At 52.7% G+C, this 23,255-nt stretch overlaps 1 protein-coding gene across 1 annotated transcript; it reads right to left on the bottom strand.

The window, feature by feature from the left end:
• Window positions 1-932: 932 nt before the first annotated feature.
• ACVR2B (activin A receptor type 2B) lies at window positions 933-22,758 on the bottom strand. Its single transcript, XM_090284519.1, has 11 exons — window positions 22,551-22,758; window positions 7,808-8,015; window positions 7,323-7,432; window positions 7,017-7,168; window positions 6,788-6,931; window positions 6,099-6,242; window positions 5,598-5,746; window positions 3,970-4,084; window positions 2,883-3,021; window positions 2,665-2,795; window positions 933-1,248 (listed from the first exon to the last, which is right to left on the bottom strand). Exons 1-11 carry the CDS (start codon window positions 22,669-22,671, stop codon window positions 1,054-1,056), a joined length of 1,608 nt encoding a protein of 535 aa, XP_090140645.1. The 5' UTR covers window positions 22,672-22,758; the 3' UTR covers window positions 933-1,053.
• Between the last annotated feature and the right edge of the window lie 497 nt (window positions 22,759-23,255).

Here is a 23,255-nt window from a genome sequence, read left to right as displayed (position 1 = left end):
GTGGGCATTTCCCTGAACTGCTCCAGGAGGAAGCAATGTAGTTCAATGTTTCCTCCTTTAAAGATATTTTTACAGCATCATGTCTTATGAAGAATGTACCCACTAAACTGTGATTTTCCACCCTTACCGAACCTTAAACTAGGGCAGAAAAAACGTTCTGTCCTATGCCCAAGCCCAAGGTCGTGGAAAAACCTGGTCAGGGCCGGCAGGTGGGTCAGAGCCGTAGCTGCTCTGGGACTTTCTCCAAACCCCGCTCGTGCCGTCAGTGCTCGGCTCCCACACGGTCCTTCCCCTCGGTTCCCGTTACCTGAGAAGTAGCCTCATAGCAAAGGATGCTGCTCCGAATGTGCCCGAGTCCAGTGTAGCTCTGTTCCAGACCCTCCCTCCCGTACCTCCCGCCGCCCGCGCTCTGTCCTCCCGCTTCAACTCCAGTCCAAACCATCCTCAGCCTCACCCCAGTTTTTCCTCGGTCAGGACAACACCCGTTAATCCGTGAAAGACACATCTGCTGTTTCTTAAACTCACTGTCTAAAAAAAGGGAGAAAAACACACAAACAGGGAGGGAAGGAGGATGAGGGCAGAAGGAAACTCCTCTGGAGGAAGATGTGTTCTTATGTAACAGTCTTCAAAGGTTCCTCTAGGAAGAGTTTGCAGCATTAAGTTTCCGAAGAACAGGAGATGGGATTCTCTGTGTCACAGGTTCTGCGACGACGAACGAAGAGAAAGTGGGAAAAATGACACCGAAGGACAGAGGCGGCTGAGGCCCTCCAGCACGGCGTTGGCTCCGCATTCACAGCCCAGCACCTCAACGCCTGCTGCCGTGTCCGCTGTTGGCAATACAGTAGAGCAATGTGCTGGTAAAACTGATCCAATCCAAAAAATAATATTAATAATAATTATAATAATTATAATAATAATAAAAAGTCAAGGTAAAATAGCAGCTGCATTTTATGTGTTTGTTGGTGTTATGAGATTTCCAAAACAAAACACAACTTTTTTTTCTCCTTTCCTCTTCAGATCCACTGAGTCTGGAGATCCACTTGCATCCTGGGCTTAGATGCTCGACTCTTTAGGGGGCAGGTCCACGTTGGTGACGGAGGTCACCAGGGAGACAAGACAGTCCGAGGTAGTGCCGTTGACCGACCTCCGGATCAGGGACACCCGCTCCTCCACGCAGCCCGCAGACAGGCGAGCCTCTGCGTCATGGTCCCAGCACTCCTCGATGGTCACACAGAGCTGGGCCAGGCCCTGAGCCACAAGGAGGGGAGAAAACAGAGTCTTGTTGGTGCCGCTCAGTGAGGACAAGCCTGGGGGACAGCAGACTTGGTGTTCCCAAGGATCAGGCAGAGCCCACAGGTGCGTCCCAACCCCAGCATCATTTGCAGGGGCCTGGGGGCCACTGCGAGCATCAGGATGCCTCCCCTCCTGGCAGCCACCACCCTGAGCCCACTGGCCTCCCGCCACGGCCCCAGTGGAACCTCAACACAGGAAATAGGAAAACCAGGCCCCTCCTGGGGCAGATACAGTGATATTCAAGCAAAACATATAAGGGCCCGAAAAGCAGTGGTCGCAATGGGGACCAGGGGTGGGCACTGTCTCACCCTACTCCTCACAGCACTGGGGGCCCTCCCTAGAGTTCAGGGACTGTAGGGTAGGACATCCTGTGCTAGAACCAACGGTGTGGAGCTGGGAGAGGCATATGATGGACAGAATGCCCACATCCGGGAACTCTCTGGCCTGCTCAGTCACCAAGACCTCTCTGGATCCTGGGCTCTTCATCAGAGACCTGGACCAGCTGCCCCAGCACCTCTGTCTTGGGAGACGGAGAAAGTCTGATGCAGAAGGTAGATTCCGGCCCAGGCTCCATCTTACAGCCCTGGGTTCCAGGAAGCAGTGTGGCAGCTGAACTTGGTCTCAACAGCGTGATCCCTGATAGTATGTGTGGTAGAGTGCTCGCCCCCAGTGGCACCAACACTGTCCTTTTTCTGAATTAACCCTAAGGTGGGCTGGTGGATGTGGATCAATGGAGCTGAAGGCAAATATCCCTCCAAGACAGGAAACGGTTTACACCAGGAGGTGTTTTGCGCAAGATCCCTGGAGCAGAGGAGCCCCGATAGCCTGGGGCATGGCCCGTGCCCAGAAAGTGAGGAAGGGAGAGAATAGAAACTATTTGAAGCCAGAGAACAGAGCCTATTTGTCAGAGCTAATCCATAGGAAGCATTTATACCTCAGCATCCTGCCAAGTGATTTATAATGACAGCTCATTACATCTATTACTGCCCTGAGGAGACAGAGGCTCAGACAAATACAGCAATCTGCCTGAAGTCACCCAGCTATGGACTGACAGATCCAGGATTCAAACCCAGAGAGGTCAGCCTCAGGGCCAGCAGGCTCCACGGCACAGATGACCCACACAGGGGCAACCTGGGCCCCAACTAAGCAAAAGCAGAGCTGCCTCCCTGTGGAGCACTGAACCCTAACGCCTCCCTGGTGGAAGGGAGAAGGCGCATTAAGTGTTCCCGGCCTGGCAGGGGCGGGGACTGTCTTGCTGCCTGAGGCATCCTCTCTCTCTGCACCACACCGCCTTGACTTCAGGTTCTCGCCACACGTGAAGGGGCCCCCTCCGCTGCGCCTCTGCAGTCGCCTGCCACCCAGGCCCCTCACCGGGTGCTTCAGCCAGTGATCCTTAATGGCAGGCCGCATCTTCTTGTGCACAACCACCTCCTGCAGCTCCTCCAATGAGGGGTGCTGGCCGATCTCTTCTTCAAAGGGCAGCATGTACTCGTCCACGGGTCCTGGGTGTGACAATGAGCCTGGGTCAGTGCCAGGTCCTGCTGCTCCCCACCCCACCCCCCAGGACACCGGGGGCGCGGAACACTCACCGTCGGCCGCCCTGCAGCGGGAGACGAGCTCCCACAGCACCAGCCCCATGGCATACATGTCGATGCGCAGGAAGGCATCTCTCTGGAAGTTAATGGCCCCCTCGAGCACCTCTGGGGCCATGTACCGCCGGGTGCCCACCTACATAGCATGGAGAGGGTCTAAGTCACCATCCATGAAGATTCTCTCAGAGCTGGACAGGGAGGTACACCCCCTGTGCACCAGATAGTGCCGGGACGGCAGAATTCAGAGCAGGACACCAACAATGACGGCTAGGCTAGACGCGCCATGTTCACGGGAGGTCGCGAGAGGTCATGGTTACCTTAATGATCGTTTAAAATGTCACACCCTTGAGACTGCAGGAGGCTAGCCTGGAACTGCTGCCTCTACCGCACCAGCACCACATGGGCCACACAGATGTGTGCCCTGCGAGGCCAGCACCAAAAACCAAAGGCGAGCCTGGCTGCTGTGGCTCAGTGGATTGAGCATCGGCCTGCGAGCCAAGTGTCACTGGTTCGATTCCCAGTCAGGGCACATAACTAGGTTGCACGTCAGGTCCCCAGTTGGGGGCGCAAGTGAGAGGCAAGCACACAGTGATGTTTCTCTCCCTCTCTTTCTCCTTTCCCCTCTTTTTAAAAATAAAATAAACAAATAAATAAATTTAAAAAAACAAAACAAACCAAAGGCGGGGGACAACACTGAAAAGTATCAGCAGGGATTGCTTTTAGAGTGATTTATTTAGGCTTGATTTTTAGCTACTTTTTCTAGGCTTTTGGGTTTGGGTTCTTAGTCTATCTTCTATTTCATCTTGCTTAACATTTATAACTGAAAAGAAAAAGACTGAGGCAACAAGGACGAGCGGACAAAAATCCCGGCCGGGAGTCCACGCTGCTCAGCTGACCGGCCCGGCTCACTCTGCAGCGCTCCAGGCCCCGCCCGCCCGCCAGTGAACGAGAGCACTGTTCTCGGTGTGTGCAGGCAGCTCTGAGCTCACACGGCCGCCCGCGCCCGTGCACCTGGCCAGCGGAGCATGAGAAGAGCAACACCACCCCTGTGCCAGCACCTCTCCTACACCCCGGGTCTTGGTACCTGCCCATGGGTGTCCCCCGGAGGCTTCCCTGGCTCAAACCGAACAGCCAGGCCAAAATCAGCCAGCACAGCCGTGAGGTCGCTCTTCAGCAGGACGTTCTTGCTTTTAAAGTCCCTGTGGAGACAAGTGGGCTGAAATGAAGATAAACCTCATGGTCCAACCTACCTGCTCCTGGTTTCCCGCCTCGGCTCTCAAGATACTGCAGCCTGTGCCCTAACAGCTGCCAGGGATTCCAAAGCAGGCCATCCTGCCCACTTGGGGAGCTGGGTCTGCACCAGGTGGGGTTCCATGAAGCTGCAGGTGGGCGACTTTAGGACGCGCCCAGCCCCCCCAACACTGCCGTGAGAATCCCTAATTTAATGACACTCCCCCCAGAGCTGTTAAGAGTGACCCCCATCCCCACTGGCCAGCAAACTGCGTCCCAGGCCCCACAGTACCAAAGGCCAGCCTTGCCCTCGCAGCGGGGTTGAGGCAGGTGCACGGACCTGGGACTCAGGTTTCCTGAGCAGGACTGATGGTATTTAGGAGGGAGGGACACGCAGCTGAGCTTGCCTGGGGTCCTATGCGGGTCCAAAGGGCCGGAGCCCACCGCAGAGGCAGGCACGGGGCGGGGTGCTGGTGTGCGCGCTCGGCCCTGCCTCTCACTAGCAGTGACTTTGGTCCTCAGTCTCCCAGTGCCTGCCTCGGCCTTGTGGTGAGGACTCGACTGAGGAGACAGTAAGTACACATGCTTGGGGCCGCCCCTGGCACACTTACTATGCACTACTGTTAGGTTGAACCGTACGGAAGAGTCGACATTCAACCGTTTTGACCCACAAAAATGGCAATTTCACACAATCAACCTTTTATGACATTGCTGTTAGTACCATTAGGGGCCCTTCAGCTTTGGACCCTGGAATCCGAGGCTCGTTCCCCTCCCTCGCGGCCACAGAACCACACCAAACTAGGCATGGAGAAGCTACTCAACTTCTCTGCACTACTGTTCCTTCATCTGTAAGGCGGGGCTGAGAAAAACTCTCCCCTACATAGGGCGGCCCTGTATTTCCACATGTTTAGAGCACCGCCCGCCGTGCAAGAAGCACGAAGAGAAGGAGGTAACACAGTGGCTCTAAAAGTCTAGTCCGAGGACCCCAGAGGGTCTCTGAGACTGTTTCAGGGGATCTGCAAGGTCAAAATTATTTGCATTTTTTATGCTCATTCTCTCAAGAGTCTAGTTTTCCAGAGGCTACATACATGTGATGTCATCACTGTGACAGTGAATGGAATGTGTGTGCTTTAACACAGCAAACAGCAGTAGACATAAACCACACACACAAACTTCTTTTTGAGAGTGGAAATGGATTTGAACCAAAACGTTTGAGAATTGCTGAGCCAACTCTCCGGTAATGGAGTCAGCATTTCCTCCTCTGGCCACTAGAGCGCACTAGAAAGCCGGCTTGCAAGGCCAGGCCAGGCCCCTAACAGGGTGGAAGGCAGACAGCAGCATGTGGGCCCAGGTTTTTGCACCCGGTCACTCCTGACACACCAGAGTGACTCGGCGTGTTGATGGAACTGAGACCCACCAGGCCCTGTTCTCACCCTCCAACCTTCTCTGCAAATCCGGGAGGTCAACAGCTAACCCAGGTACCTGTGGGCGATTGATGGCTTGTGGCCCTCGCCACGGCACCAGGGCACGTCCTCGTGCAGGTATGAGAGGCCTCTTGACATTGTCTCAGCCACGTGACACAGTTCGTTCCATGTGATGATGTTCCCCTTGAGGTAATCCGTGAGGGAGCCCTGGAGGAAAAAGCACAGCACTTGGGTGCAGGTTCTGGGTACAGGACAGGACCACCCCAGCCCTGGGAGGCTGTCTCCATGGACAGCTGGCCGGGTTCCTCTCCAGGGAGGCTGGAATTGATACAGAAGATCTATGAGGCCAGGAAGGGTTTGGTCAGGGAGGGGGGGCATGTTCAGAGGTATTCTTTATGAAGTCCCTCTTATTCATACAAATTTATCCCAGAGTTAGGGGTTCTTGTCGCAGACACTCACGTCCACGCCTGTGACGGGTACCTGACTGTGGAAGACCACCACGGGGACTGCGGTCGTGGTCACCTCATCCTGCATGTCCTTTCCCACGGGGGTGGCTCACCTTGTCGTGGAAAGCCGTGATGAGCCACAGCTCCACTTCGAGGTTGGAGCCCCGCTTCTCGGCGGCGATGAACTGCAGCAGGTTCTCATGCTTCATGCCAGGCGTGCTGAAGATCTCCCGCTCGCTCTGCCACGACTGCTTGTCCTGAGGCAGGGATGCAGCCCATCAACCCCACTGCAGCCGCGCTGCCTGCAGCAGAACCGCCACCCTCAGCCCGTTCCCCACGCCCCCAGCCTCAGCACCTACAAGGCAGCAGGCAGAAGACCTGGACTGAGCCGCACCCTGGCACATAGGCCAGGAGCGATCCCTGAGACCACGTAAGGCCAGCACCTGGTGTATAAACAAGTGCACTGAGGTCCAGAGAGGAGAGTGAGTGGCCCAGGTCGCCCGACAAATGAGAGACAGCTGGGGCTGGCTTTGCTAAGGGTCTTGGGCAACTGCTTGGTGTAGCCTGGTGTCCAGGATCTCAAGGTAGAACCTGGTATCAAAAACAAGACTTGAAAACCAGAGTGGACCATGGTTTTGCAAATCAGGGATTTGCGAAGCCCTACCTAGCTGCACAATAAATTTCACTGCCCCCAAGGGAGCCCAATACTCTCATCCCACCTATACGCAGCCTGGACTGCCCAGGGACAGGAGAGCTCAGGCCACAGCACGAGCGGGTGACCTGGAGCCCTGCACTCACTCACCTGGAGTGGGAAGATCTTGACAGCCACGAAGTCGTTCATGAGTTGAGCCTTCCAGACACAGCCAAAGCGCCCCCGAGCCTTGATCTCCAGCAGCTGCAGTGGCTTCAGGCCCACCAGAGGGGATGGAGGTGGAGGTCCAGGGTCCTGCGGGAAGATCAGCCTTAAAGAGTCTGTCCTGGCCTCGTCATCTCTGCCCTTGTCCTGCCCTGCCCTGCACCAGCCGTCTCACCTCGTGGATGTCCACGTGGCCGTAGGGGGCTTTTCGGTGCCGGTACATCCAGAAGGCCAGCAGGACGATGAGAGAGAGGCCCCCAATGGGCAGCAGCGAGTAGGCCAGCACCGTAAGCAGGGTGGGGGCTGTCGGGGGTGGCTCGTACGTGACTGGGGGACACACGGAGCCCTGTGTCACACAGCCCGCCCACCCCTGCACTTCCAGGGCCAGAGAGGCCTGCAGCCACTCCCCACCCAACAGAGGAGCTGAGTGCTCCTCACGGGCCAAGGGAAGGCCCCAGCCGGCTTCTCCCGCGGCCCTCACCTTCCGGGCCCCCAGCCTCGGGCAGGTGGGTGAAGCGCTCGTTGCAGAAGTTGCCTTCACAGCAGCAGAAGTACACCTGGGGATTCTCCTCGGTGGCCACACACTCCTGCCTGGAGGCACAGGTTTCCGCACATCCCCCTCAGCTGAGGGACCCAGGACTCTCCAGGGCCCAGCCAGCCAAACCCCTCCCCAATGACAGAGAACCTCCTGGGGAACCACCAGGGGGACTGCATTAACCCACCTCCCTGGGAGCAGGACCCAAAGTCCAGGAGGGACAGCCAGGGCGGCCACTCCCTGGGAGCCCTCCTTGAGCCGGGTTGGGACCCTGCAGCACCCCTACCTGTCCAAGCTCCCGTGAAAGCCCCAGTCTTCCCCCTCCCGCCCTAAATGCCAGGCTTGGTTTCACTGCCCCCCTGAGACCCGCGTGGCCAGTGGGCAGTGCCCAACATGCAGGTTCCCAGGAGGAGGGGTGAGCCCTGGGGTACCTGTCGTAGCAGTTGAAGTCGTCCAGCCAGCAGCCCTTCTTGACCAGCTCAATGGTGCCGGAGCTGTTGCGCCAGGACGCATAGCAGTGCAGCCGCTTGTCCTGCTCGCCCTCGCAGCGCTCCAGGCCGCTCTGGTTGGTGCGCTCCAGCTCCCAGTTGGCATTGTAGTAGATGCACTCCCGCGTCTCAGCCTCCCCACGCCCGGAACCTGCATCCCAGCCCGGAGGTCAGAGACCCGCTTAACGCTCCACCCATGCCTGCTCCCCGTCCTGGACCCAGGCCACCCACCCACTCAGCACCCCTTAGCTTAGTGCGCCAGCCGGCACGGCCCCTATCTCATCCCCCACCCCACAACTGCCCTCAGGCCCAATCAAGAGGGAGGGGGCCACACAGGATGGACAGACAGCCAGACTGACAGCCAGATGCAAAAAAAGGGGCTCCGCCAAGGCCTGAGGCTCCTGGGTGGCAGCTGCTTCCCTGCAGCAGCAATTAACAGAGGGACCCTCAAACCAGCACTGCATGTGTGTGTGGTGGCGGAGGGTCCAGCCCAGACCTATCCAACTGGAATGGGGGCAGAATCTGTTTTCAACCACCCGTCTGCCTCCAGCGGCTCTGATACACACCTCAGGGGCCCCAGCTGCTGCTGCCTCTGCCTGAACCCTCACTCACCACAGCCCCCCAGGGAGACACTGCTGGTGTACCCCCCAGAACCTCCTGGCCAGACTGGACGGGCAGCAAGAACCCTCCAGCATCCCTTCTGTAGCCAGCGACCATGCCTGGTGCTCGGCAGGGCTGGGGAGGGCCATCAATATCAGGCCTTCGTGTTCTGGGTACAGTCCCCAGATGCCCAGAGGAAACACCCCCCCGAGCAGGAGGGCTGGCTGGCGGCTGATCTGTGACAACAGATGGTGCTCCCAGCTGGGCCTGGCCCCTGAAGCCCCCTGTGGGCACTCCCCACCCTCTCCCGTGCCCTCTTCCACCCCCTGCACCGGTGCCACCCGGTGGCCAGAATTTTGGTCCTCAAATGTGGCTTCAAACATTCACCAAATCCATCTTTCTCACCCATCCCCTCCAAAACAACTGCAGGCCCAGCCCCCCAAATCTGCCCGTTGCCCCCCGGCCCCACAGCCCTACGACAGGAAAGAGAAGGAGGAGGCTCCCTGGAAACCGAAGCTGACTCCTTACCTGCCACCCAGGCGGACATGCTCCCAGGCCTCCATCTGGGAGTGCCCTGCCACCATTCCTCATGGGTGCCCCTGATCAGGACAGCAGTGGCATTTATAGCCGCAATGCCACAACCCCACACATACACCCAAGAGGAAACCAGCACCAAACCCACTTCTACCCTCTCACACTTCTTAGGGTCCCTGTGAGCTGGTGACCTGACACCACCCCCCACTGGACTCCCTAAAACTATTCCCAATAGGAAGGAGGGGTCAGAGGCACCCCCATTAAAGGGCGGCCAGCCAGCCCAATGGCAGCCAGGAGTCCTGCTTCAGCATCCATCAGCCTGAAAGGCTGGCTGCAGCAGCAAGAAGAAGGATCCCAAGCCGGGGGGTTGGGGGAAGGCAAATGCCCTGAATCCTCATATAGCCGAAGCCCCACCCACCCCACCCCCACATACTCCACCCTCATGAGAGGCAATCCTGAACAAAGAGCTGGATATCCTCTGGTACACCCAGGAAGGAGGACAATGCTGTCAGGTGGGAGGGACCCCCACAGCAAGAGTGGCCATGCTCTGGTCAGACCCGCCCCTTCTACATCTCTCTGCAGTGATGGGAAGGGCCTGGCCAGAGGTAAGCCTCACATTTCAGAGCTACAGGTAGGCCTTTATAAAGATTCAGAATGTCACCTAACCAGAAGGCCAGCATCCAGCTATGGCTCCAGCCATCCAGTGCCATGGGGCCCAGACTCACACACCAATAAGAAGAAAAAGAGTGGGTTCCCGACCACCAGGCAGCTGGGACCCAGCCTGGTCCGCAGGCAGAGCCTCGGTGTCCACAAAGGGGGTCCTGCAGGAGTGCACACTGGCTTCCCCCTGCCGGGCCCTTCATCGAGCTGAACACTTAAGGTTTGAGGGGAGAACTTGAGGGAGCAGGTGGGCGTAGGAGACCACAGGCTGAGCAAGCGCACTAGAGCCAGGACCCAGGCTGGCTCCCTTACCCACCTGCAGCAGCGTCTGGGGGCCAGGCCATGCAAAGCGGCCCGTGCAGAGGGCACACGGCCTCCTCTCCCGGCCAGGGGCCCCCCTGCTTTCAGAGCATCAGTTCCACAGAGGTCCCCAGAGAATGAGACTCATGGGGCAGGCAGGGGGGCTGGGCACTGCCCACCTGCCTTTCTTCGCCACAGTCTCACGGCATTACCAGGCCCTTGAACATGCTAGGCTCCTGGGCTTCCTTAGCACAAGCGACTACCTCTGGCTACAAGATGCTTCCCTTCTTTCTCCTTTAAATTTCAGCTCTTTTCTCTCCCTGGAGACCAGAACAACTCTACTTCCACAAGCTCTGTGCTTCCTCCAAAATCTAGCTTATCACCCATGACGAACTGCCTGTTGTTGTTTAAAGGAATATTTCAGACATTCAGAAAGTGCAGAAATGATGCAACCAAAGATAATCCCCAAGAGAAAATAACATAATGAATGCTCATATAAGAAATAAAGTATTACGAATATGCATGACAATTGCTTTTTAAATGTCAAGCTTCCCCTATAAGACTGCAGAGTTGATAAAGGCAGAAGCCTCGACTGTCTATAGAGTGCTAGGACCAGTTCTGGACACATGACGGATGGATGGATAGAAGGACCAAGGAACGGACAGAAGGACATAGTTATTTCCTGGCTAGGGCAGGATCTCAAAGGGCGGGGACACCAGCAGCAGTGGCCTCGCCCTGCCGCCCAAGCTCTTGGGTCCTCTGGAGTTCCCATCTTCATGCAGACAGTACCCAACGAGCCCTCTGTGCAAGGTGGGGGGAGCCAGAGCACCGGAGGCCAACAGGCACCGGCCTGCTCCTCCCCAGGCCACTCACTGATCAGGCAGGGACCCCTGTGGCCACCACTGTGGGCAGGACCCAACTGCAGGGGGCTGGGCACTCCAAATCTCAAGGCTCTGGGGTAGAACGCAAGGGTTTGGGATGTCACCGGGCCCTCATCTGACGAGATCCTCATACAGGTGACCGAGAAACGCAGCCATGAGCTGACAAGACTTCAGTCAAATGGTGGCTCTCACGCTTCCTAGCTGCGTGACCCAGGGCAAGTGACCAAACCACCCCATGCCTCTGTTTCCCCACTTGCGACAGGGGATAATAGCACATACTCCTAGGGCTGTTCCAAGAGTGAAATGAGTTAATGCATTTTAAGAGCGGTTAGAACAAGGCCTGGCGTTAGCTGTTACACTGAGTCATGTGCTTCCCCTGCTGCCCAGGACAATTCTGCACAGCACGAGCCCCCCTGGAGGGAGGGCCTCCAGCCCATCACGTGGGTAGTGTGCACACCCACGCCTGCAAGAGCTTTGCATGCAGAGTCTAAGGGGGGCCTGAGGAGCCGGCAGACTCCAGGCCCCTCCCACACCACACCCAGCTGCTGTCAGCTGGAGACCCAGGGGCCTCCCCTCCCTCCCTGCTCCCTGGCAAGCTCTGCTTCTGAACACACTCGGCTATTTATAGCCTCTGGCACCGCTCCAACCACAAGGCCGCCTCTGCCTTTTAATAGACACAGGGCTCCTGCCCACGCTCATGGAGCCAGGGCACCCACATACAGGAGGCTGCCTCTGACCTCCAGCTCACCCCCCGATCCCGCAGGAGAGGAAGCTGTGCTCCCACGATGGGGGTGGCCTGTGGTGCCCCCTCATACCTGCTGCCTTATGGCCTCAACAGGAGCATGCTCCCCAAGATCTGGGCAAGGCGCTCACTGTATTCCGGAGCTACAGCCAACCCAACCACTGGCCTCCAAAGGAACCCGGTATACAAGTGGCAGTATCCCCGATAGGCAGCCCCTGTGTTCCAAGGGGCCTACACTTTGGCGAAAAGAAGACCCCACATTCTCCGAGCCCTCAGTCCAGGCGGGGCAGAGAAACCCCACTCCAAAAACCACCTCCACCTGCAACAGCAGCAGCAGATGCAGCAGCAACAAAAACCCAGAATACATACAGGTTCCACCCGAAGAGACCACCCGCAGAGCTGGGCCTTAACCGACACAGGAGGAAAAGCTTGGAAGGTCCAGTTGGCCTCGGATGCACCCCACTCTGCAAGGGGGAGGGAAGGGAGAAATCCTACCAGGGTCCTGCCTGTGAGGGCCTCAAAGTGCAATGGGGACAGGGAAGAGTGATGAACAGATGGAGAAGTGAGGGGCGATCAAGACACAGCCTTGGGGGCAGGATCTGAAGCTGGAGTGGCCATATATCCCTGGGGGTTCCCTGAGCTCGGGGCTTGGGGTGTTCAGCCTAGACAACACCTCCCAGAGGAACTGGGGACCCCAGCAGCCCATGGGCTGCTGTACTTGACCCTTGGGTCCTGGAGCCCTGGCCCCAGAAGCAGGTGCCTAGCCCCACCCACGCAGGCACACCAGGTGCACCCTCCCAGAAGCCTCCATGTCTGAGAGATGGCCAAGCAAGGACGATTCAGGCAGCCCCATGTTCTCCCCACTGCCCAGTTCCAGGTCTGCCCAGAGAGGACAGGCACGCCCCGACCCCCACAGACAGTGGCCAGGCTGCCTTCCTGGGAGGCTCCCGCCTTAGGCTCCCCTGCCCTGCCCCATCGGAAGGCAGCCCTGCAGTTTGCTGAGCACCTGCCACCCCAGCAGGTTCCCCGGGTATCCGTGTTCATGACTCCATGCCCCCCATCTGCACAGTGGCATCTTCACCGTCTTCCCCACAACCAGAGCAAGGATGGCCGGGGTGCTGGGACTAAGGGAACCTATGTTGGGGTCGGGGGTGGGAGGAGGCTGAAACGTGAGACAGACACAATACACAAGTGCACACCCACGGTGGAATGGCACATTTGTACAATGGGGCAGAAAAGAATCCAAACCGTACCTGCATCTTCAAATTTCTTTTATGAGAGAATAACTCTTGAGTATCTGTTGCTAGCAGCCAAACACAATCTCTGACCGACACATTTGCTTTCTTTCTCCACATCCATATATTGCGAGCCATCCAGATCAATACACATTTACTTAGCAAACACAGAGCAGGCACTATACTAAGCACTTTACAAATAATTTATTTAATCCTCACAACACCCTGGGAGGATCCTCATTTTCCAGATGAGGAAACCAAGACACAAGGAGGTGAAGAAACCTACCCAAGTTACTTATTAAGCATCAGAAACCAGTGTGGCGCCTGGGCAGCCTGGCTCTGGACCAGAACGCACACAGTTCGTGAGCTCTGCCGTGCGTTCATCCTCAGTGATGCGTGTTGGTCCACCACACGACCGACGCAACATCAGTTTCCGTTCTCCTGGTGGGCTTTTAGGTTACTGTTGCTGATTTAAGCACTGCCACCCCAACTCCTCTTGAGTCCTGACTTAGGAGTTTTCTGTGCTCACGTGTGGGGTTAAAGATGCTGGGTCAGAGTATAAGCATCTTCAACTCACGAGATGCCATTAAACTCTTCTCCAAAGTGGGTGGACCAATTCATGCTCCGCACAGACGAAAGGGCACTGGGCCGCCCCTCTGCCCCCCGCCAGTATTTGCTCACCTGGTCAGTGTGGAATCGGTTTTGATCCCCACTCCCCGATCACTTGCCAAGCCTGCTCGTGCATGCGCACGCAAATGCGCACATGTGTGTGCATTTTAGCCTCTCCTTCTGAAAACTGCTATCACATCCTTCCCATTCTTCGGCTGGGTTGCTTTTCCTCTGAGCTGTAGGAACTCTACATATATATTTTTTAAAGGTATAAACCCATAAGGACAACAATGGGAAAGAAACACAAAAATGAAATTTGAAGCTGGAAAGCAGATACCAAGTGGTCAATGACCACAGACTCCTAAGCTGGCTGGGGAGAAAGCTGAGAAGCAATCTGATTTCCTCCACAGAACCCTCCAAACTCAGGAATTTGTGGCAGCAGATGTTTCTGTAAGAGTGGGGTCCAAATGAGTCCAAACACAGAAGGTTGATGGTAAGGAGCAGGCAAGACCCTCAGAGCTCACAAAACACTCATCATGACTGGGAGCCGCCCCTCCCCTGACCCAGCAGAGTAGAAGGTTATGTTTTGTTTTGTTTTTTAATTCTACTTATTGATTTTTAGAAAGAGAGAGGAAGGGGGAGAAGAGCAAGTGTCAAGAGACAGAGAGAGAGAGAAACATCAATTTGTTGGTTGCTTTTTCTATGTGCCTTGACCAGGGATTGAACTCGCAACCACGGCACAGTAGAACGATTCTCTAACCTGGCTAGGGCAAAGGTTATGTTCTAAAGACACACACCCCCAATGGAAAACAGAAGATACTTCTCAGGAGATTCTAACTAGCTTCAAAAACAACCCAATCAGATCATCCTAGCAAGTTCCACTGACAAGCTCAAGGCTTTCAGTCAGTATTTAGATCCATCCTTAAATATCAACAGTCCTAGGAAAGCCACTTCCCTGAAAGACTAAATCATGCAGGAAAAAAACACCTGGAGAAAGCAGAGCTTATGCAGGAAAATAGCTTCAAAAATTGTATCCATATCCTCAGGGAGATACACGGAAACACACCCACGAAAAATAGGGGGCACTGTGAAAAGACTAAAGAACAAAAGGGCTCTCAGGAAATAAAAAACATATAGGATGGCAGAAATGAAAATTAGCAGGATTAGAAGATAATGTTGAAGAAATCTTATAAAATGTAAAGCAAACACACACAGATATAGAAAATAAGAGAAAAAAAAGACAAGAAATTTAGATGCCCAGTCCCTGCAGTCCAACACCTGAATAACAGGAGTTCCAGAAAGAACAAGCAAAAGGGAAGAACTCAAAGACCAGCACAGTGGATGAAACAGGCCCCCCCACCAAGGCACACCATTGTTAACTTTCATGACAGTGAGGACAAGAAAAGACCCTACAGCAAATATCTAGCAAGAGAGAAATATCACCTATAAAGGATTAGGAATCAGAATGGCTTTGAACTTCCAGCAACCAAACAGTTGGAGGCTAGAATACAACTCTATTCCCACGGTCTATTTACCTATCTTGCAGCAAAAGCTTACCATTTTAATTACAGTAGCCTTACAACAATCCTGGCATCCAGTAGGCATACCTTGTTCTTTTTCTTCAAGGCAGCCTTGGCTCTTCTTGCTCCCTTGCACTTCCAAATCGTTTTATCCTGAGGGTTAACTGAAGATTAAACCCTGAAGGCTTCTTCTGCATCTACTGAGAGCATCCTATTGTTTTTCTTAACTCTGTTAACATGATGGATTCGATTTTCAATTGTTACATCAATTATACATTTCTGGGATGAAAATACTTGGTTGTGCCCTGGCCTGTGTGGCTCAGTTGGTTGGAGCATCGTCCTGTCATTAAAGGGCTGCAGGTTCTATTCCAGGTCGGGGCACATACCTAGGCTGCAGGTTCAGTCCCCAGTCCCGACGTGTACAATCCCTGGTATGGGTGCAGAGAAGGCAACCAATCGATGCTTCTCTCTCACATTGATGTTTCTCTCTCCCCCTTCCTTTCTCTCTAAAAAGCAATGAAAAAAAAAATGTCCTCAGGTGAGGATTAAAAAAATAAAATAAAATAACTTGGTCATGATGTATTATTATTTTACATATTGCTAGATTCTATTTGTGAATGTTTTCATAATTTTTTCTCTCTCCTGCTCTCCGCTCCTTTATTTCTCTTTAACTGCCTTGTTATATTTGAAAATTTTTTATTATTCCATTTGTTCCCATTCATTAGCTTGAAAATTATCTTTCTGCCGTTTAGTGGCTACCCTAGAAACTATGGTATGCCTTCTTACTTATCAAAATCTAACACTGATGGGTAGTTATACCCTCTTTCCGAACAATGTAAGAATTTTTTAAAACAATTAAATTTCATTGCCACTCCACTTACATATAGCACTGTTATCTCTTTTGTTTTTAAGTGTATCTCAAACTTAATAGCACATTTCTCTCATAAGTGTCTGAATATTTATTATTCTCATTGTTCTTCACTCCTTCTGCATTCTCTGACCTTCCATCCAGATCCTTTTCCTTCTACCTGAAGAACATACTCTGCTTGAAACCTTCATTCTTGAAGGACAGTTTTACTTGAAATAGAATTTTAGGTTAACGATTATTTCTTTCAGCCCTTAAAACTATCATTCCATTGTCTTCTGGCTTCTAGTGTTTTTGGGAAGTCAGCAGTCAATGCATTGCTCTTTAATTCTCTGGACGCTTTTTAAGATTTTCTGCCTTTGGTTTTCAGAAGATTGGCTGTGATAAGAATAGGTATGAATTTTTTACTTATTATCTTATCTGTGGTCACTGGGCTTCTTGAATCTTTAGCTTAAATGTCTTTCATTCAGTTTGCAAAGTTCTCAGCTGTTATCTCTTCTGCCTCAGTCTGTCCTTTTTTCTGTGGCTCTGATTACATGGATCTTAGACCTTCTTACTTCATTCTCTATGTATCTTTCCCTCTCTTCTATAATATCCATCTTTTTAAAAGATTTTATTTATTTACTTTTTAGAGAGAGGGGGAGGGAAGGAGAGAGAGAAGGAGCAAAATGTCAATGTGCAAGAGATACATCAGTTGGTTGCCTTTCACATGCCTCTAATTTGGGACCTGGCCTGCAATCCAGGCATGTGCCCTGACTGGAATCGAACCGGTGACCTTTTAGTTCACAGGCCAGCATTCTATCTGCTAAGCCACACCAGCCAGGGCTATGTTAGCCATTTTTTCGTCTCTCCATGGTTCAGTCTGCATATTATCTTCTGATCCATCTTCCAGTTCAATAATTCTCTCTTCAGTTGTACCCAATCGCCTGATAAAAATCATTCATTGAGTTCATATTTTCTGTTAGTCTACAGGCCAGTTCTATAACAGATTTTTCACTCGGTCGATATACAAGGTCTGTCCAAAAAGTATCCAGCCACGTACTATGAAAACTAGACACAATTAGAGAAGAAGATACAAGAAATACTGTACACAGGACCATGACCTCTCAGTCCCCTTCAAAGTAGGCACCTTGGGACCTCAGATAGTTCTCCCAATTGCCACCAGCTGCCCCACTCTATTTTCCTAAATCTCACTGACAGTCTGAAATTTCTTCCCTTTCAAAGATAATTTTAGTTATGGGAAAAGCCAGAAGTCACAGGGTGCCAAATCTGGGCTGTGGGAGGGCTGAGTCACCTGATGATTTGATGTTTTGCCAAAAAGCTGCCAGAGACATGATGCTTGAGAGGGCGCATTGTCGTGATGAAGCTGCCAATCACTAGTTGCCCATAGCTGCGGCTTTCTGAATCATTGAAATGGTTTCTGCAGAGGAATGTTCAAGCTTAACACAAAATTTGATGCAGATTCATTGCTCTACTCACTGTCACTTTAAGTGTGACAGCCACACAGTACACATGCTCACTCAATGGCATCTACCACCCCCACTGACTAGTACAGTGAGGTCGTCATTGCTCACACATGCAGACTCCAGTCCACTCTCCTTGGCTGCCAGGTTACATCAATGTCGCGCAAACTGTTCTCAATATATTAACAATGGCGGGACTTTTTCCAGACAGACCTCATGTATTTTTCTAGCTTTTTACTGAAACTTCCACTTTCATTTCCTTGACCACAGTGAGTACTGCTATTATTCAATATGTATATGATAACTCCATTTTGGAGCTCATCCAGGTCTGCTTCAACTATGATGTCTCTGCTAGCTATTTATTTTAAACGATCAGTCATCATATGCGCAAAATTGCTCGTAGAAATAAATTTGAGGACTAAAATGATGTTATATTCCTTGAATGATGCTACATGTGCTTCTGGCAAGCAGCTAAGGGCACCATTAATTCCATAATATCGTAATCTAACTTTAGAGTTTGTCTTCTTTGGCTCCCCTCACCCCTGTCTTTGGGACCCCAACCCAGAAAGAGGGGTTCACTATACCCTCTCTGTTTATAACTCCAATTCCTATCTTCCTAGCCCCACAGGCTATCAAATGCAACACTCCGACTCTCAGTTGCCCCTATGAAAGGACTGAATACAGACTCACATGTCAAAGTCACCACCCAGGGACTCTGTTCTCACACAGATCCTGGCCTACTAGGTCTTCACTAGCTTCTTAGCTATGCAATGCTTTCAACCTGAGATGGTTTCTTACTGTGTCCAGCTTTTCCAGTGCCTTCAGAAAGAGAGCTGTTCCTGATTGTCGGAAGAGGAAGTCTCCATGTCTACTTTTACCCAGCTTGCAGACATATTTTCAGGATTGTATTATACCCAAAGAGGATATATCTCTACATATACATGGAAACTAAGATCACTAGGGTAGATAAGATTGCCTATGGAAATATTAAGAACACAGACCCCAGGGCAGTCATGAAAAAAGTAAGTTCCACTCCAAATTGCAACTCAGGAAGAAGACAGCATTCACTTTCAACCAACTTGACTGTTTCAGACTGTTATGGAGTAAATTGTGCAGCCACTTCCCCCAAATTCATAGGTTAAAGCCCTAACCTCCAAATGTAACATACTGGGAGACAGGGCCTGTAAGGAGTTAATTAAGACCCAATATGGTCATAAGGGTGGGGCTGTAATACAACAGAACTGGTGTCCTTGTAAGAGGAAGGCATGTATGTACCCAGAGCAAAGACCGTGTGAGGACACAGCAAGAAGGCAGCTCTCTGCAAGCCAAGGAGAGAGGCCTCATCGGAAACCAACCCTGCCAGCACCTTAGTTTTGGACTTGTAGCCTCCAGAACTGTGAGAAAATGAAGTTACTCTTTAACAGAGCCCATGGTACTCTGTTACGGCAGGCCTAGCAGACCAATACACAGACAGTGCACATCTCCTGTACAACGTGGGAAAAGCCAACTGCAGCATCACCTGTACTAGAAACAATATCACAAGTCCAGTGTCACCAAAGTCCTCCAGCGGGGCCTGACAAGTGGGCTTACCCACGGAACCCCAGTAAAACAGCAGCAAGAAAGGAGACATCGTGCCCTGGCTGGTGAGGCTCAGTGGATCACCAGTTCGATTCCCGGCCAGGACGCAGGCCTGGGTTGCAGGCGAGGTCCCCAGTTGGGGGCGTGTGAGAGGCAACTGATCAATGTTTCTCTCACACATGGATGTTTCTCTCCCTCTCTCCCTCCCTTCCCCTCTAAAAAATATATAAATGAAATCTTTTTAAATAACAATAGATACCATGCAGAAGGAGACTAGGAAAACAAGGGCTTTGGAAAACAAGTCATCTCAACTGGTCTCGTCTCCTTCAGTTACCGTGGCAGAAGGCTGTGCAAGGGAACCAGGCGTACACTCTCAGCAGGGAAACGAAGCTCACCAGGGCCCCTTCTGCCGTGAGAAACTTCTCACCAGACTCTAAAATGATTCTTCACCAGGCTTCTCCCATACCCCCTACCACCATCACCACCACACAGAAAATCAGGATCTTCACTGGGGTCACCACTAACGCCGTTACCCAGTCCTCAGCAACCCGCAGTGAGTGGCTCAGTCTCTCCGGAGGGCGGAAGCAAGCAGCATGCAGCATGGTGAGTGAGCACACAGACCCCCACAAGCACACCACCCCAAACCCAGATGGGCACACCCTGCGTTGCTACCCACTCCCAGCCCCTCCCTCCCTGGACTCTGGCTCCACAGGAACCAGGAGACTCAGACCCAGGAAGCAGCCTCTCAGGCTGTCCTCAGACACGAGCCAGTGGGAGCGAGCACTCCCCGGGAACCCTTCGCGAACAGGGCTATTTCCAACTTCTGGAATCTAGAGTTTCTGGAGGCGAGAAGATGCTCACAGGTTACTTACTGCAGAGGACCACCTGCCAACTCAGCCAGCTTCTACCCCCACTGCTATCACTCGGGTAGCCTCAGGAAAAAGAAAAACCCGTATAGCCATTTCTCTGTATCTATTAAATTCTACATATACATGTCCTACAACCCAGAAATTCTTCTTCTTGTCATCTATCTTCAAGAAACAATATGCATAAATCGTACACAATCAGGAAGTCCACCAGTAACAGACAAGATAAAATATAGTCTATATACCCAAACTTTGAAATTTTACACAGCTCTTTAAAAGACTGAGGTAGATCCATATACATCAGAAAGACTGCCAAAAAATATCTCTACGTTTAGAAAGCCATGACATGCAGATAAAAGTCACAAACATGGTAAGCCCACGATGAACACAAAACAGTTCATTCTGTAAGATTCCACCCACATAAAGCACACAACAGGCAGAACTAACTTACGCTATTAGAAGTCAGGGGAGTAGGGGTGAGAGATGGGGAGTGGAATGCAGCCAGAGAGGGCCTGGCTGGGGAGAGGCTGGTACATCTGATTCTGGACCTGGATACTTACTACATGGATGCGTTCAGTTTGTGGAAAATTCATACAGCTGTGACTTATGATATTTACACATATATGTATTTTATATTAAAATTAAATGTTTTTAAAAGGGTAATATCACTTTAGGTTAAAAGAAAAAAACAAAACTATTTCTCTAAGTACTTTGATAGGGGCATGGTTAAAAGGTCTAGAAGAAAATATACCAACCTGAGAAGGCTCACTTCTGGAGAGGGACTCAGGTGGGGGACAAGGGAGACCCTCGTTTTATCTATAACATCTAAATTTTTGCAATTAAATGTATGCTTACTATTTGGAAAACAAAAATTAATAACACTTGAAGTGGAAAGAAAAGGTAGGGCCAAAGTGACCTCTAGTCCTCCAGCTTACACCCAGGGGAGCTAACCAGGAGACCCAGGACTGGGCGCATTTTTCACGGTAGGGGAGACAGGACTGCACTGCTCTAGTTTGCCTTCTCCCCACAAGTGGCCCTCCAGGACCCACTCAGGGGTGGAGGGGTCAGACGACCCAAGCCAGGTGTGACAGCAGAATTCACTTAACTTCCCTACTGCTCTATTTTCCAAGCCCCTGATCCCTTGGACCTCCTTGTAAGACCTGGGCCACAGGGCTCCCCTCTAACTCACACCCCACCCAAGCCAGCAGTTCCAAGGAGGGGGGCCTGGTCTGCCTGGTTTGTGAACACCTGAAGGGAACATCAAAACTTGGGTGAGCAGAAAAATCCCAAAAAGCATAGAAAGTAAAGGTTTCTTAACCCATGGCTACTAGTCCTGGGCTCTGAGAACTCACACAAGTTTTCTGAATTAATCGGGGGCGGGGGAGGTTGTCAATGACACCTCGACATAAAAAGGCATTGTCCTCATACCTGAAAACACTGTGCACCACTACTATACAAGCCAGAAGGAAAAACCATCCTAGCATCAACACTCAAGAGAGTCAGCTTCCAAGCCAGCTGCCGGTTTTCATTGGCTCAGGTCTAGGAGGCAAACAGGGGCCCCTCCCTCTCCTTAGATGGACGGACAACAGCTGGTCTGGTCACACCTTCTGAAACGCTCAGCCACAAAACCCGGGAAGCAGCCTCCTCCATCCTCCAGCCAAGGGCTTGGGTTTCCAACCAGCCTTCCTTTTCCTTCCCCAGAACTAATTTTAGCCTCCTTGGTTGTCAGAGTAGAACTGAAATAGTGGGCAGAGGAACGTTTGCAAACAAGAGCATGAGCTCACCTCACAGAACAACTCAGCTGCAGCCCAGAAACTGGCCTGAGAGAAGACCCACTGTGCGGCAAGCCAGGCCCCTAGAGAAGGTCCCCCGGGGAGGAGGCACACACAGCTGCCCACTGGGGCAGGCTTCCTTTCCAACACCGGCTCCCAGCAATCACGTGTACATGAATGAAAACAGCCAGGTAGGGCTGCCAGGCCCTGAGAGAGTCTGGAAAAGGCACTTGTGTGTGCAGAGCGAGACTGGAGGAACCAGGGCAAAGCCTGTGGCTAAAGGTGGGAAGCCCTGATTGACCCTGAGCCAGGAGGAGGCCCAGAGGACCCCTCACAGTACCAGCCTGCGTTGTCAGTTGATTTCCAGTACCCACCATTGCCTCAAGCAAAGACATCACTGAGAAACTGATAAAACAAAGACTTAAAAGAAGGCAGGAGCATCTCCTCTCCCCCATCCTACAACCACCTAACAACCTGGACACCCAGAAGCGGCACCACCAGGACCTCAAAGAACAAGCACCTCGCAGGCTGGTACGGGCCTGTGAGTCCCATGGAGGGAGACAGAAGCACTGAACAAGGGGGTGGGTGTCTATTCCGGAACGAAGAATTGGTGACAGAATGAGAAGGAACAGAAGATCAAGAATTTGAAGAAGGCAACCAAGTTCCTATAGAAAGACCCCAAAAGAGGTGGGACTAGGAAGTCTCAACCCCAGCAAGCAACCCTTTCAAATAAGCCCTTCACACCCCAGGGATGCAAAGTACCAGGAAACGATAGCTTTTAAGACTGCTTCCTGGCACCCTAAGAGACCAGTCCACAATCAGTTCCCAACAGGACAAGCTGAGTCCTGCTGAGATCAGAGCGGAGCAGGACGGCGAGAGTGGAGAACAAACACAGGGCCTGCCGGGCTGCCAAGCCCAGCAGACAGGCGCCCCTAGAGATCAAGCCCTCCGGTCAGGGCCTCCAGTGCTGGCAGCTCTATCCACACCTCCCCAGGTCCAGAGGAGGAAGCCTGGCCCTGCCCTCCAGCTCCCGAGGCCAGGGTAGAGACCTGCGCCCATACCTTCGGGGAGAGACTGCCCCCTGGCCCCGGTGTCCCCGGGCTCAGGCTCGGAGCTCCAGGCCCACAGCGGCTGCGGCTCCTCGGGGCGCCATGCAGCCGGCCCGCTTGGGGGAAAGGGCATGCCCGCGGCAGGCTACAGGCTCCTGCGCTCCTCTGGGCGCACAAGGGCAGCCTCAGCTCCAGCGGCTCCCAGGCCCCAGTAACAGGCCCTTCCTGACATTCTGCGCGTGTGGGAGGGAGAGGAGCCAGTGCAAACCTCAAGGCGACGGTCAGAGGCGGGTGGGCGGGTGCGGGCGGGCACTCTGCCCGGCCACCCACAACTGCTGCTTCCCTGAAACCCGAACCACTTGTGGGAAAACTCAAGGACGCCAGGATTCTCCTCGGCAGCCAGCGGTACTTCAGACCCACTCATTTCCAGCCAAACTCTCCCTCTCTACGCAGGTTTCGCGAGGCCCGAATCTCCTAGGCTTGGAGGAAAGGCCAACCTCCCACCCTGACTCTGATGCAGTAGGGGTGAGGGGAGGCATGTGCCATGAACCGCATCTCCCACAGCCATCTCTTTAAAAGCATGAGAACATTCTAGATCAGAGGTTGTCCCAATGAGAATTGGTACTAGCATTTAATGGGTAGAGGCAAGGGATGCTGCTAAACATCTACTATGCACAAGAGTACCTGCCACACACACACCAAAAAATCATCAGCTCC

Source organism: Furipterus horrens, unplaced genomic scaffold (genome assembly GCF_987537825.1).
Source record: "Furipterus horrens unplaced genomic scaffold, mFurHor1.1.pri manual_scaffold_7, whole genome shotgun sequence".
NCBI lineage: Eukaryota > Metazoa > Chordata > Mammalia > Chiroptera > Furipteridae > Furipterus > Furipterus horrens.
This window is presented reverse-complemented; position numbering and strand designations above follow the sequence as displayed.